We start from the raw sequence: 14,575 nt of genomic DNA, 5'->3' as shown, positions 1-14,575 counted from the left end.
CATGTTACTGTTAATGCCTCTGCTTTGAATAGGACTAATGCTGTATACAACCCAACAGATTTAACACAACTAAGTGTGATGGAAAAAGAGAATGCACACATTTTGCTAATCTGAACCTTGAAAAGTACATAAAACTAAAAGAGGAAGTAGGGAGAAGTGTTACTCTTCCAACTTCCCCCTTCAGCTCTACTAACTTATTAAAAGATAGCAGCCCTACTACCTTATGATCAAGGAGGCAGTGAGTGCTGGGGCTCAGAGGCTTTGTGGACACTAGCAAAGACTTCAAGGGTAGTATTGTGCCCACAGGCACCGTGCTGGTGACCCCTGCAGTTCTTTTCACAGATACATGATAACACATATATGCCCTTAATTATGGTGGACATATACGGTAGTTGTTGCTTTCTTTGCAGGGGAAAAATATGTGTGGAAGGGCACTCACACGGTGTTATGCAGATTCAGCTTTTATTTTCTCACGTTTGTGCCTCCTGGAACCCAAGTGAGACCGATGTGGTGCAGTGGTCAGACTAGGACCTGGGAGAGCAGGGTTCAAATCACCCCACTATATCATGAAGATCACTGGGGGACCTTGGGCTGGTTACTGCCTTTCCACTTAACATGCCTCATAGAGTTGTAGGGATTAAATGAGGAAGAGGAAAGACATGTATGTCACCTTCAGCTCCTTAGAGAAAAATGTGGGGTATAGTACAGTAAATAAGTGACACCCAGGAGCACTGACCAGACCCTGACCCACTTAACTTCAGTCGGTTGTTTCTCATCAGACCCATAGCCTGGGGCTTCTTCTGTTAAGTGCTTTCTCATTCTCTTGTATGAAACTTTGTCCACCGGCTCCAACCCCCCACCCCCACCCTACAACCCTTCCACCCCCACAAAAACAACAACTAGGGAGAGGAGAAGCAAGCGCAAATTCATTCACAGAGCCGCCCTACCGCACGTCTCTTTCTCGCAGCCTCGAGGTCTATGAACCCAACACTTTACCCTCCCCATCGCAGCTCTGGGCTGCCTGCCCCCCGCCCGCGCCTTCTTCTGTTTCCCGGTGTGTGTGTGTGTGTGTGCGCGCGCGCAGGCGTGTTATGTCTCGCTTGCCTTTTTGCAGAGCGGCTCGGAGGAGGAGGTGGAGGAGGATGAGAACAGAGCCGGAGGGAGGCGGCGCCTGTTCCTGGAAGAGCTCAGCCTGGGGAGTTGGTCACATTCTTGGCTGGGATTCAAGAGCTGAGGCAGACACCAACAAACAGTGAGGTGGGGGGGGCGCGCGGAGGGGGAGGAGTGCACAGCCAGCCAGCCAGCCTTGCCTGCCTGCCTGCCTGCATTAGCTCAGCTCTGAAACACCCTCAGTCTGGGCTGGAGCGTGGAGTTGGGAGGATGTGAGCTGCCACGGCTCCCACATTGAAAAGGAGAAGAGGCGGAAAGCAAAGCCAGCCAGAGAGAAAAAGAAAGAACGAAGCAACTCTTTAAAAGAAAGGAAATCTTCTCTTCCCACCCCCACCCGCAGTTTCAAGGGACCACGAGTAGCAGAGAGAACAAGAGGGGGCGAAGAAGGAAGGAGACGCCTCGCTACAGTAGCAGCCGCCTCGGAATTTTGGAAGGAAGGGGGGGTTAATTTTATTTTTTATTTTTTTGCTTTGCCTCACACTACATCATCCCGCTTCCGGAGATCGACCTTCTATATAAAAATACACACACACACGCACATTATTATTTTCCTTTTAAAAAACATTTTTTTGGTGGACATGGACAGAAAGGAGCTGACTTCCCCAACGCCAGACGCCGACGCCGCTGCTATTTGGACATCTTTCAAGACCCTCTGGTGCTATTGACTCTCTTCAGCCTCCTTTCCACGTTGTTGCTACAGATTTATTAGCAATTTTTTTGAGGGGGGGAGGGAGGGAGGTTGATCAGTCGGTTTTGTTTGAGCCTCGTGTGTGTTTGTGTGAACTGAAGACTGCTGGCTTGAATGGAGGTGGGAGGGCAAGCTACTCTTTGAGAAGGCAGTGCGCTTTTTCTTTTTATAACTTTTTCCTCTCCCCCTCCCCGAAGATATAAATATTATTCCCCTGGATTGGCTCTTCTTTTGCTCCAGTGTATTTAGAACAACTAAGAACCCCAAACTTATCGAGGGGGTGTTTGGAAAAGCGGGCCAAAAGTAACCCACCGGGAGGAAACGTGTTTTTCTTTTTTTGGGGGGCGAATAATATGAGATTCTTGAGTGGCTTCCCTCTCTCCTTCGCCGTCTTCAATGGACAACAACAAATTTAAGAAGAGCGGCGTTTCTCGCCTTTAAAGGAAAAGAAAAACAGAAGCCTGGAAAAGATTTTAAGCGAGGTTCGGTTTAGTTTTTTGCATTGCCTTTGGTGAAAAACCTAGAAAGGGGGAGTTATTATTTTCTTATTGTTGTTATTTTTTTAAAAAAGGAATAAAAAGGCGGGAGACCACCACAAAATAACCTAAAATGGAGACTGTAAGGAGCAGCTTCCAGCCTCATCCCGGCCTGCAGAAGACCTTGGAACAGTTTCATCTGAGCTCCATGAACTCGCTGGGTGGTCCAGCCGCCTTCTCTGCGCGCTGGGCGCAGGAGCTGCTGTACAAGCGGGAGAACGGCAAGGAGTCCTCGTCCTCGACGTCCTCCTCGGCGGAGCCTGTGCTCCACTTGCCGCCCATCCAGCCGCCGCCGGTGATGCCGGGGCCCTTCTTCATGCCCTCAGACCGCTCGACCGAACGCTGCGAGACCGTCCTGGAGGGCGAGACCATCTCGTGCTTCGTGGTGGGCGGCGAGAAGCGCCTCTGCCTGCCGCAGATCCTCAACTCCGTCCTGCGCGACTTCTCGCTGCAGCAGATCAACGCAGTGTGCGACGAACTCCACATCTACTGCTCCCGCTGCACGGCGGACCAGCTGGAGATCCTCAAAGTCATGGGCATCCTGCCCTTCTCGGCGCCCTCCTGCGGGCTCATCACTAAGACGGACGCCGAGAGGCTTTGCAACGCCTTGCTCTACGGAGGCGCCTACCCGCCGGGGCGCTGCAAGAAGGAGTTCTCCGGGAGCCACCACGGAGCTGCGCTCGAGCTGGAGCTGACCGAGCGGAGCTTCAAGGTATACCACGAATGTTTCGGGAAATGCAAGGGGCTCCTGGTGCCGGAGCTGTATAGCAGCCCTGGCGCGGCGTGCATCCAGTGCCTCGATTGCCAGCTCATGTACCCGCCGCACAAGTTTGTTATCCACTCGCACAAGTCCCTGGAGAACCGGACTTGCCACTGGGGCTTCGACTCGGCCAACTGGCGAGCCTACATCCTCCTCAGCCAGGATTACTCCGGCAAAGAAGAGAAAGCCAGACTGGGCCAGTGCTTGGATGAGATGAAGGAGAAGTTCGACTACAGCAACCGATACAAGAGGAAAGCACCCAGGGTGAGTCCTCTTGGATTTGGTTTTGAGGGATCGGCGCTTAAATTTGGGGATGGGGTCGCTAGAGGATTGGGCTCTTAAAAACTGCCGAGATTGCTTAAAAAGAAAGGAAAAAGTGTGTGAACTTCGGTGGCAAGAGTAAGGGTTGCAACTGTACAAACTCTGCAGCTAGATACTTGGTGCATCTCTAGCATCTATTATGCGTATCCAGTGAGACCTACTTCTGAATAAAAATGCAGATAGAATTGGCTGCATATTTTACACGGTCCCACAGATAGCCACTTTAAGTGGCTATTGCCTGAACCATGTAGTAGGATCCCGGAAGGGATCGTATATAATCTCTTATTGGACTCCCACCAGTCTGTGGTTCAGGCGATAACTGTTTTAAATAGACCTTGTTCTCTCAGGGATTGGGAGCTATGTAGTGAGAAGGCACTGCATGCTCACTGAGAAATAAGCCTCATTGTGTTCAACTGGGCTACTTCCTAGGTAAATGTGCATCTAGCTGTAAGAGTCCCACATAACTCTTTCTGAAAGGAGTAATGTGTGTGAGAGAGCAGCTGGAAAAACCTGCTGCATTCACCTCAAGGATGCTTATACCATGCATGCAAACTTTGGTGAAGCATGGCCCTAGGTGTGCAGACTCAGAAGTGAGTCCTATTGAATCCAGTGGGACTTAGTAATCAGAAAAGGATCTTAGGATTGTACTTCTAGAGAATAAAGAACTCTGTCAGACTTATTTAGGAATAGAAATAGGATTGTGCTGATAGGTTCTTAAGGTGAATCACATTGGGCTGTTTTGTCCTTTTTTCTTTTCAAACAGTCTCAAGGGAGCTGGCTTTTTCTTTTGAAATATACCCTTTGGTCTTTCTTATTTTGGGATATATTTACTTCTGTAGACTAGCAGGGCTCTCTACTGGACTTTAACCACAGCAGCAAAATTGGATTTGTTTAAAAATCCTTGTAACCAATTGTCTTTTTCGGGGGGGGGGGTTTCCACACATTTACCATTATTCTGTTCACTTTTCTTGTTGGAAACTTAAATACTGTACATTTTATGCACCTGTTTAAACAGGACACAAAAGGTAGCCTACCACATTCTGCCCTTGGGTTTTGCATCTTAACAAACTCAAATAGGTATATGTGGTGCTACAAATAGGGCAAGGAAAGATGAATTGAATGAATGAATGAATTGATTATCTACAGGCAGAAATCACTGGCTTCTATCCTTAGGATTAATCTCAAAACTTGACAAATGTAGTGACTGAAACGAGAGCTGAAAAGCTTCTAAATGTATTGCACTGGCAGGATAAACAAACACACAACCAGATAGATTCCAGACAGTGGAGGCTGGTCCATTAGGGCAAATGAGGCACCTCCCCACCAACCTCAGTCTGTCCTCAGCCAGCCCCCACCTGCTTGCTTTCTGATTTACAACTAGTCCAGGGGGTGGCACTGCCTGTCAGATTCCTCCTCCAGTCATTGTTACCCTTGCAGAACTCAGCAGCCAAGATGATGGGGACAAAACTAAAATTAGTTGGCTCTCCCTGTTATTGGCTCTGACCGCATCTACTGTGTGGGCTCCATGCCTTCCTCCCTTCCAGTCACAATAGGCACCAGCCACCACTGATCCCAGGATGTTCCAATCCAGGGTACTTGCAGATGCTGTTGATATATGTGTGCAGACTACATAGTGTATTTTTGGTGCTCTGTACAGTGTTGATCTAGTCCCCCCTCCACCCCTTTTCTCTCCTGATGCTAGTTTGTGTATGGGTTATATTTACACTAAGGAAATGGATGTGTCCTGGGACAACTGCTGCAGCAAGCTTTAATGTATGACAGGCAATTGCGGAGTCTGCCCAGCCAGACAGCTAGGTACTCTTTAATCTGCAGCAGTATTCAATTTCCAGACTTCTCAAAGTTGGTGACTGGGTGAGAAAGTTGGGAGGGGAGACCTTGTGTTGGCATCAGTCCTGCTCAGTGGGGGTACTTACGCTATGGGGTAGCTTGAAAAAAATGCCCAGGGTCAGACAAGACATCTGATTATTCAAAAGAATGCAAGGTGCAGCAAAGGAGAAAGGTCTAGTTAACTCCTTAACTGCACAGACTTTTTTGATAGTCATGGGAAATTATAGGGTATCAAAGGAGACTCATTTAATACTTATTAAGGGAATGTTCAGTTCAGACTTCTTCCCCTTCCCGCTCCCCTTTAAACTCCCACACACCTATTTTGGAGAGAATGTGCAAGCACCCACATACATCTGGAGATAAAGGCATGTGCAGCTTCTCCTTTTGGGAAACAGGCTGAATGCGCATACAAACAGCAACAACAACAGAAACCCACCAGGCTTTGGGATATCTTTCCATTCCTGTCTATTTGGCTATTTCCCCTTTCAAAGTGAAGGAAGTAGTTCTTGTTTTCTCCTTAGTTCCCCTCCTCCTCCACAGATTCAGCATAAGAGCTATTGTAGGTCTAAAGACCCACATTATTTATCATGTGCTGCTAATGGCTTGTCTGTCTTCAGCTAATCATATGCTAAAAGTGGCTGTTTGGGGCATATGAATGGAAAGTGGAGGTGCACTGAGAATGCAGGGGCACATTTTTTAAAAATATGCATCTTTTTGAAGGCTTGTGGGACAACCAACATCTCTTTCCATTCTGGGCAGCACAAAGAAATAATATTTCTGTGCCCAAACTCTTGAGTGTTCTTGCACAACTTTATTTATAGTGTCATATTAATCATAGCTGTTTGTACATATTTAGCCCCCCCCCAATTGTAATGGACTTCCATTTTTATGGTTTTCAGTTACCATTTCAATTGTGTTTCTGAATGACTTTTGGATATATGAAAGAGAATAATGAATTGATTTATGAAAGAAATCAGAAACTAGCATAGAAATTCTCAGTAACTTCAGGGTGTGTGTGTGTGTATCTGGCCCACTACTTTTTTTTTTAAGGCATCCAGCAAATTGGTCCAGGATTGGTGTGAAGCTTGAGACCAAATTAAAACCTTGGTCTCAGTACTGACCATAATACATTGCTTGAAATACTGTTTCCCCATCAGACTGAAATGGGCAGCCTTTGCTTTTCCTCAGTTGTGAGGCAGCTGTGGTGGAAAGAAAGCCAGGATAAGCATATATCTCTGCCTGTGCCCCAAGAATGGGATGGAGTTGAAATATTATTTCACCTCCCTTCCCAAGGTGAGTTGTTTCAAGACTTTTAAGTATGGCTAGAAGAACTTGTGTTTTTGCTCTTGAGAAGACTTTGCTGGCAGGTAGGCCACCTGTCTGGCATCCCAACAAAAAGCTGCTTCTCTCCCATTCATTTTTCCATCAGACATAGCCAAAGGGATGTTGCATGTTTTGTGCTGTAGCAGATAGCCATGCTGGGAGCAAAACAATAACCACATACAAACACACACAGAGCTGCAGGGTTGGTAGACTGTGGCCAGAGGCAAATAACATTGAAATAAAATTGAGGTCGCCTAGGGAGGAAATGGTGGTGGAAACCTAACCAATCTTGTGTTTGGCTGTTTGCATGTTTACTATGTTTAAGTTCTGTCTGCATCTCATCCTTAAGCTCTCTCTGTGTGTCTTTTGCTCACAGCTGTCTGCAAATCATGGGCCTCTGTGGGTTTTTGCCTTGTGTGCCCTGCATAATAATGATGATGATCCTTCTTGGGAGTGTGTCCCAGCTGTTGGATGGGGACAATGTGGATTGTCTGAATACAAAGAGGTAGGGGTGATCCTACCCCGCCCCCCTGGGTTTGTGGGAGTTAGTTGGTAGTAAGATGACTTTATGTGGCTCTCCTGCAGTAAGCTTTGGAGAATAGTTCCCTTCCCCAAAGTGGTCTGTGAGATAAAAAAACACATCTGCCTTATACCCAGCGGAAGCTGCAGCTGCCTCACCAACCACATTCTGCCCTCAGCCAGCCTCCTCCTTATAATCTAAAGCAAGTTCAGTGGGTGCCAGCTTCCTTCTCCTCAGTATCACCCCTGCAGAATTCAGCAGGGAAGAGGATAGGGACAAAATCAGAATTAGTTAACCCTTCCTGTCATTAGCCCTGAGCCTACCTACTGTCTGGGCTCTCTGGATTCATTCCTACCAATCACAGTAGATACTAGCCATCACTGCTCTTATAATGAGTCAGACCACTGGTGCATTTAGCTCAGGACTGGTTGACATTGGCTCCCCAGGGGTTCAGATGGGATCTTTTGTCAGCTGTGCCTGTAAATGCCATGGACTACACCTTGTGAAAACTCCACTGAGCCTAATGTCCCTGATGTCTCTTTGTTGAGTTGCTGAAAGCTTTCTGTGGTGGGTCTGTGAGATGCATTTTTCTCCTGCTGCTGGATTCTGCCTGCATATGCAAAAGTTGATGTTGGGCTGTAATTTGAAGCCCAGTGATATTCTCCCTCCATAAGCAGAGGCAATACACCCCTTGACTCCTCAGATACTGAGAACATAGGAAGCTGGTTTGTACTGCATCAGACAACATATCTAGCTCAGTATTGTCTACACTGACTGGCAGTGGCTCTTCGGGGTTTAGGCGAGAAGTCTTTCTCAGCCCCACATGGAGATGCTGGGGATTGAACTTGGACTCTTCTACATACCATTGAGCTATGGCCTTTCTCCAATAACACAGGACAACTCTTTCCTTTGCAAGCCTCCCAGATGCATTTGCTTATCTAAGAAAATACTGGAGTTTGGTGCAATTGTCTGCTGCAAGACAATTCTTGTGCTCACATATTGGCATAATTTTGTGTTCAGTAACACCTGGGACTATTCTACCCATGCAGCAACCCTAGGAGGGGAAAAGGGTGTGTGTGTGTTTCAGCTTCTTTTGGTACCTCCCACCTTTAGTTTGGTTTCTCCTAGCATGTTATTTGTTTGCATTCCTAGGGCTTAATCATTCCTTTGTGGAGTTCTTCAAATCCCCTAAGCCACATCACCTTTTGGACTTTGTTCTTTTACCTTCTCCCCTGCCCCCTCCAACACATTCATTGTTGAGCTTTCCCTCCTCCCTGTCCCACCCCCCAAGAGTCTTTCCTCATCTTCTAACTGGTTCCTGCATCCTGGTCAACTGTATATGTGAAAAAATTTTTGTTCAAGAATGAGTTTCACCAGTCTCTTCCCCCTCCTGCCCATGTTGTTCCAATCACAGTCTGTTTGATACATGTCTGCTCTCCTGTTTGCTATGTCACTGTGGTGATGAAACATGCTGCTTAGAAGGGGCCTTGTTGGTTCGCAGGCCATGTAGTCCTGGGATCCTGTCATTTGATCTGGGTTGCCATTTGGAACACTACAAATAATTTGACATTCAGTTTGAGGAGCCATGGCTCAGAAGTATAACACATGTTTTGCGTGCAAAAGGTCCTAGTTTCAATCCCCGGAAACCTCTGTTTGTGCTATGGAATTGCAGTCTTTAATGTGCCCTCTAGATATTGTTTGGCTGTAGCATCCCATCATCCCTTACCACTGGCCATGTAGGAATGGCCATCGCTCAAGGGGAGAGCATCTGCTTTGTATGCCAAAGGTCCCAAGTTCAATCTCTGGTAGGGCTGGGAGAAATTCCCTGTCTGAAAACCTAGACTGAGTCACTGCCAGTCAGTGCAGACAACCCTGAGCTACACTGAGTGTGAGGCAGCTTTCTGTGTTCACATTTTGCACAATGCATATGTTCAGTAAAACTATATAAAATCAAGGTTGTTGCTTTCATGCTTTATATTTTTCCTACATGGATGTTGGAGAGGAGGGGAAACAGGTAAAATGTAATGCCTGGAAGTCACACACCTGATTATTTTCCTGTGTACAGGCATTGGAAAACTCTTGCCAGTTATGGCTTTCATCCTGAACACTTTTGTGAAAAAAAAACCATGTCTGAAGTAGCTGTCAGATTAAGGGAAGAAAAGAGGAAATAAGCAGATACACACCTTTCTATGCAGCAGCATTCCCTCAGGCCTGGTGTTCCCTGAGGTAGGATGAATGTTCTGGATTGTCATATGCAAACAAGCACAGCGAAAGTTCCTGCTTCTGTTTCATAATAATAATAATAACAATCCCTCCCAAGCCAGTGAAAGGTGTAGCAGCAAGAGATCAAAGAGCGGAAACCTATTCATGCTGAGGTAATGCAGCTTTTGGAGTGATCTTGTGAGACCATTGAGGCTTTTTGCATTCTGTAGTGGTTGTAATCCAGCCAGCTGGGAATTTGTGGTGGCGGCAGCAGCAAAAAGAACTCCTTGTGCCCTCCAGGCGAAATGACTCTCCACCACTGCAACCTTGGAACTGCTGCATGCCTTAAAGAAGAGATGGTTACACACCTCCACACAGCATGTGCCCCCTCCAATTTTCTTTGTCTTCTGCAAGCCAGGCCTTTGTGTAGATGTCTAATTGTGCAGGTGTGAATGTGAAGGATTGTGCTCTTCCCTAGGCTTTTTAGGCCATTGTGGGACAGCAGCTGTGCTAGAGTTTGACTTAGTGTGTTGTCTCCAAACCCAGGATTGTGTTTAGGGTCCTTCCTCCTTAACCATGACCTGTAACCATTGAATTGTGGACTCAGGTGACACACTAAGCCAATTCTTGGCTTTATACTACCATCCTTCAATGACCCCAAAAAACCCTGGGGAGGAGCAAAGCAGCTTTGATCTCCTTGGGAGCCATTGTGTGTATGTGCTAAGCCATAGTTTGGCTGAGCATGTAGTGTGGAAGTGGACTCAGTTTGGGGCCTTGGCTGGCCCTGGAGTGCATGCTCTATGTATGCCTGCAGGCATCTGGCTGGTGGCTTGTTGGCATGTATTGGCTGGAGGAGATAGGAAGCAGGAGTGAATGGGCAGCATGCAATATAAGCCAGCCTGTTGCTTTAAAAAAAATTCCTGTTCAGTTCTGTGGTGAAGCCTTGGGTCACCCACAAAGTTAGGAAGCATGTGTTGGTCATGGTTCCAATCTGGTATGGTTCATGAACCTTCTCCACTCCTGCCGCCAATTAATAACATTAATTTATTTTAGCAGAGTAGACTTAGAACATAAATCAATTTGCCTGTCAATTAGTAAAAGCAATTTCTTAATACATATGCTTGGCTGTAATTTTTTTTTAATGTATGGGGGGACCTTGCAACGCTAAGTAAGACCTATGTAAAATTTAATTGCTTATGTTCCTTTCTCCACATTTTTCTCATGGGGGGAAAGGAAGGCATTTTAAGATATATATTTTCAAACCTAAGGAGAAAACATTTCCATCTTTGTGCAGGTAAGGTTTGCATTCCATTCTGCTGCCTCAGGCAACTTTTCACACAATGGTCTTCAGTTTGCAAGGAGCCTGGAAAATAATAGGACCAACATTAATACACTGCTGTTTTGGGATGGGGGTGGAGGAGACTGTTTTTACATGAAGTGGGGTGGGGGAAACCATGAAGGGCAACCTTTCTTTGCTTACTGGAGGCATGCTGTGTCCCCCCCCCCCCCGCTCTAGGTTTCATGACAAATATTTAAGAGTACAGGGAAGGATAAAGAATCCAGTGTATTTATAAGAGGGGCATTTACTCTAAGCATAGTTTATAAACTGCTTTGACTGGGAAGATAGGATGTACATTCTACAAATAAAAAGTATTATAAGGTCAATATCTAGGCTGTTAGTGGAAGGACTGTAGCTCACATGCTTTTCTTGCAAAAGATCCCAGGCTCAAATGCTGGCATTTCCATGTAGTGCAAGCCTGAAACCCTAGAGAGCTGCTGCCAGTCGTTGTAGACAGTACAGTATGCCCCAAACTTCTGTGCAACTTACTTATGCAATTGCAAGCTTGCATGCTTTGGCGAAAAACAAACAGAAAGAGGATGAGAGACTGGGGAAAAGGAGCTGTGTGAGATCTCATAAGAGCTTCCAGAGCCCTCATATGACCTTCCTAGAGCCCAGAAAGCAAGGGAGAGGGCTTTAAAACTGCAGGAAAACTTGGCATGGAAGGAGCATTTTAAGCCCTCCATCTTGCTTATTGGCCTATACGAAGGTCACATGAGGGCTCTGGAAGGCCATGAGAGGCTCCTGAGATCTTGCTCCTTCAGCATGCCGGTGTTGAACAGGCAGGAATGACTGCATGGAGGGAGTGGTTCCAGGGGTCTTCCTTGCACAATTTTGCCTTTGCGTGCGGGTCCCCAGAACGTAACCTCTGCAGAAGTTTTGGACCTACTGTACTGGGCTAGATGGAACCATGGGACTGATTTAATATAAGGCAGCTTCCCAGGAGAGTGGCAGGCACCCTCACTGTATTGTTTAGAATGCCTGCTGAAAACTTTGTGGTTTCCCCCCTCCATTTCAGCAAGCAAATCTAGACACATAATTTACTTACTTATGTTTGTTTTAGTGTTTTTTATCTGTGTTTTATTAATGCTTTGTGAATTTTTAAAAGTTCTGTGGATGTTAGCTGTGTTTTATTGATAATTTTGTTACGCACACCTCTTAGAGTTTTGTGATTAAGCGGACTATAACTTTTTCTAAATGAAAGATGGGAATTCCTCTTCTAAGATTATGCTTGCATTGAGGTGCGTGTGTCTTCTGTAAAAAGAAAGGAAGAATGGTATTTGCATTCAATCATGTGTCCAATGAATGGAAGGCCTCCTTCTGTCAGTGCAATTTCCTTCTGTGAATGGATGCGATACAACCTAGTGTTTCCCCCCCCCATACGCAGGTTCAATCAATAGATTAATCAGCTAAAACGTGTACATTCAATTAAAATTTATTTAATTGGGTAGCAGCTGAGCATTTAATGAAACATTTTTGTTCATATTAGAACACAGCACAACACAACAGTGCCCAGTGAATTCCCCACCCCACATCCATGACCCATTTTCTTTACAGAAGAAATGTTCAGAGTGGCGGATTATTTTCAAAACGTCTCTAGCAAAACCCTCAGTGGTTAATATGTATTTTTGTGACTAATAAGATTCAAGCACCAGCACATAATAGTAAGGGCAGTTTCTTGCTACTAATGCAAGAAATGGGTGGCATCTTGATGTAGATTCCAGTGGCATTGCCTGACTAGGCAAGATCAGGCCTGAGTAGTGAAAAGAGTAATTTTTGTGCCTTTCCATACCTCCCCCTCCCCCCAACCTCTGCTTAAGTTAGTGGCATCATGTTAAAAGAATAAGGTCATAGACTCAGATTGGTGCTTGGTTTCCCAACCCCTTTTCCACCAGCCAGTTTGTGTAATGTCTGTCTGAAACAGTTGAGTAAGGGCATTGAAATAGCAGACAGGATATCAAGTGTTAGGAAGTCTGGGTTAAGTATAACAGAGGCTCCAGTATATGCGGATGGGTTCAGGAGAGCAATCCTTCCAGATTCAGTGACAGGTTAGCTGCTCTTGAAGCGAGCCCCATCTGAACCCCAGAAGTGCTTGTTGTCTTTCAACTCAAGCATACCCCATTAATTTTTCTGTGTGGTTTATTAATGCTGTGCTCTGCCCAGGGAGGTGTCAGGGCAGCCTCCTGATTTTGATCTCTGGACTCTTTCCTTCCTCTCTCTTCACTGAAATGGTTGCACAAACTGTAACCTCATCCTCACTCTCCAAAAGGCTTGCGTAAGTTTAAGGTGGATTTCCCCCATTGTTAAATTATTCAAGCTTTAAAATGGAATATATTTTAAGCAGCTTTGCTACATTTTGTGGAGCTTGCTTTGCAAGCAGTTTATTATTTTAAATCTTTAAATGGACATCTGAAAGAATAGGGAGGAATTTTTACTTTATATTTGCATTGATACCTAACATTTGAACATTCATTCCTGTTTAATATCCTCTTTTACCAGAATAGTTGTTTTTTTAAATATAAGGAGCAATGGGTTGTACCTAGCTATTATTCACCCATTGATATTAATGAAACTAAGTTAATAATACCTATTAATTTCAGTGGATCTACTCTGAGTAGGACTAGCATTGGTCCAGTATCTTCTTTTGGTGGCTGAATGCACAAAAGCACACAGAACAGCTAGTTTCAGAAAAGTGTTGACATAATCTTGACATAAAGAATCCCTGACTTTGAAATAAGGTTCAGCCACTTCAGGGAGCTCTTGTTTGCTGACTTTTGCCCAACATTTGCCTAGGAGCATTCTTCTAAAAATTAGAAACAAGGATGGAAACAAGTTTTTTCTTCAATATTGGATTATGTCGGCTTTTAAAGTTGCTGGCCAGGATCCAAAGAACTGTGTCTAAAATTTTGAACTTTTCAACAGTATCCCTTCCACCCCCATGCCATATGGCAACCTGCTTTTGAAATTCAGGGGAGTTTCAAAAGCTGTTTGTGATATGGCACAGGGATCTGTTCAGAGGATGATGGGTGGAAACAAACTCCTGGATGCATACAAAGTATTGAGCTGTGTTTTAAGTCTCTCCCCACTCCCCGCTCTCTAAATGTGTGATTATACAAGATGGCAATGTCTCAGGCCATTTTTTTTTATCCTGCAAAGAAATCAGATGTCCACACTATGCTAATTGTTGTGAGGCTCTCCTCTTTATGATCCTTGTGCTAACATAAGGACTGTCCTGCTGGATCAGACCAAATGCCCATCTTTCCCAGCATCCTGTTTCCAGAGTAGCTGGCTTGCTGTTTTTGGGAAGCTCACAAGCAAGGAACAAAGGAGATGGCCAACCCCCGTATGATGTTTGCCCCACAGAGTATAGTATTTGTAAGCACACACTGCTTCTGTAAGGAATGGGTGCCAGCTGGCCATTTGCCATGGGATTGTAAACTCATGGGAGCATGCTTAAATATATTTGCACCTAAACCAGTGATTGGGAACCTGCAGCCTTCCACATGTGATAGGATTCCAGCTTCCATCAGCCCAGTGACCAGTATGGTCATTCGTCAGAGGTGAATGGAGTTGTAGTCCAGCAACATCTCTAGAGAGTCCTCTTACCTGGTACATAGGTGGCTGTTAGTTTTTTCAGACATAAAACTTGGCACTCAGTGATATAGGTTATTCTTAAGAAGCATTTTTAAAGCTGTTGGCTAGTTCAGTGTGTCCCAAAGCTTTGGTAATTGTTCCTGTGTGGATTGAAAATCTTCAGCTGCACCTCATGTAGGGTAAAATAGGTACTGAATTATATTACTTCACCTATACCTCTATTTGAAATCTGGATGATTCAGTTTTGCGTATTTAAACAAGGTAAGTATACTTT

The 14,575-nt window shown here is 45.3% G+C and overlaps 1 protein-coding gene across 4 annotated transcripts in view; it reads left to right on the top strand.

Annotated features, from left to right (window-relative positions):
* The first annotated feature begins 1,213 nt into the window (after positions 1-1,213).
* Positions 1,214-14,575, top strand: part of SKI (SKI proto-oncogene) — a 152,362-nt gene continuing 139,000 nt past the window's right edge. For 2 of the 4 annotated variants that reach the window (XM_082230022.1, XM_082230019.1), the window contains exon 1: positions 1,216-3,418. In XM_082230022.1, the coding sequence (XP_082086148.1) occupies positions 2,468-3,418 (951 nt within the window). In that variant the 5' untranslated portion in view covers positions 1,216-2,467. Of the gene's footprint in view, positions 3,419-14,575 lie in introns of all 4 variants that reach the window. The other 2 variants (XM_082230020.1, XM_082230021.1) reach the window with 2 other exon arrangements.

This window comes from Podarcis vaucheri (genome assembly GCF_965113315.1).
Source record: "Podarcis vaucheri genome assembly, chromosome: 7".
NCBI lineage: Eukaryota > Metazoa > Chordata > Lepidosauria > Squamata > Lacertidae > Podarcis > Podarcis vaucheri.
The sequence above is the reverse complement of the archived record's forward strand: the minus strand, read 5'-3'. Positions and strand labels throughout refer to the sequence as shown.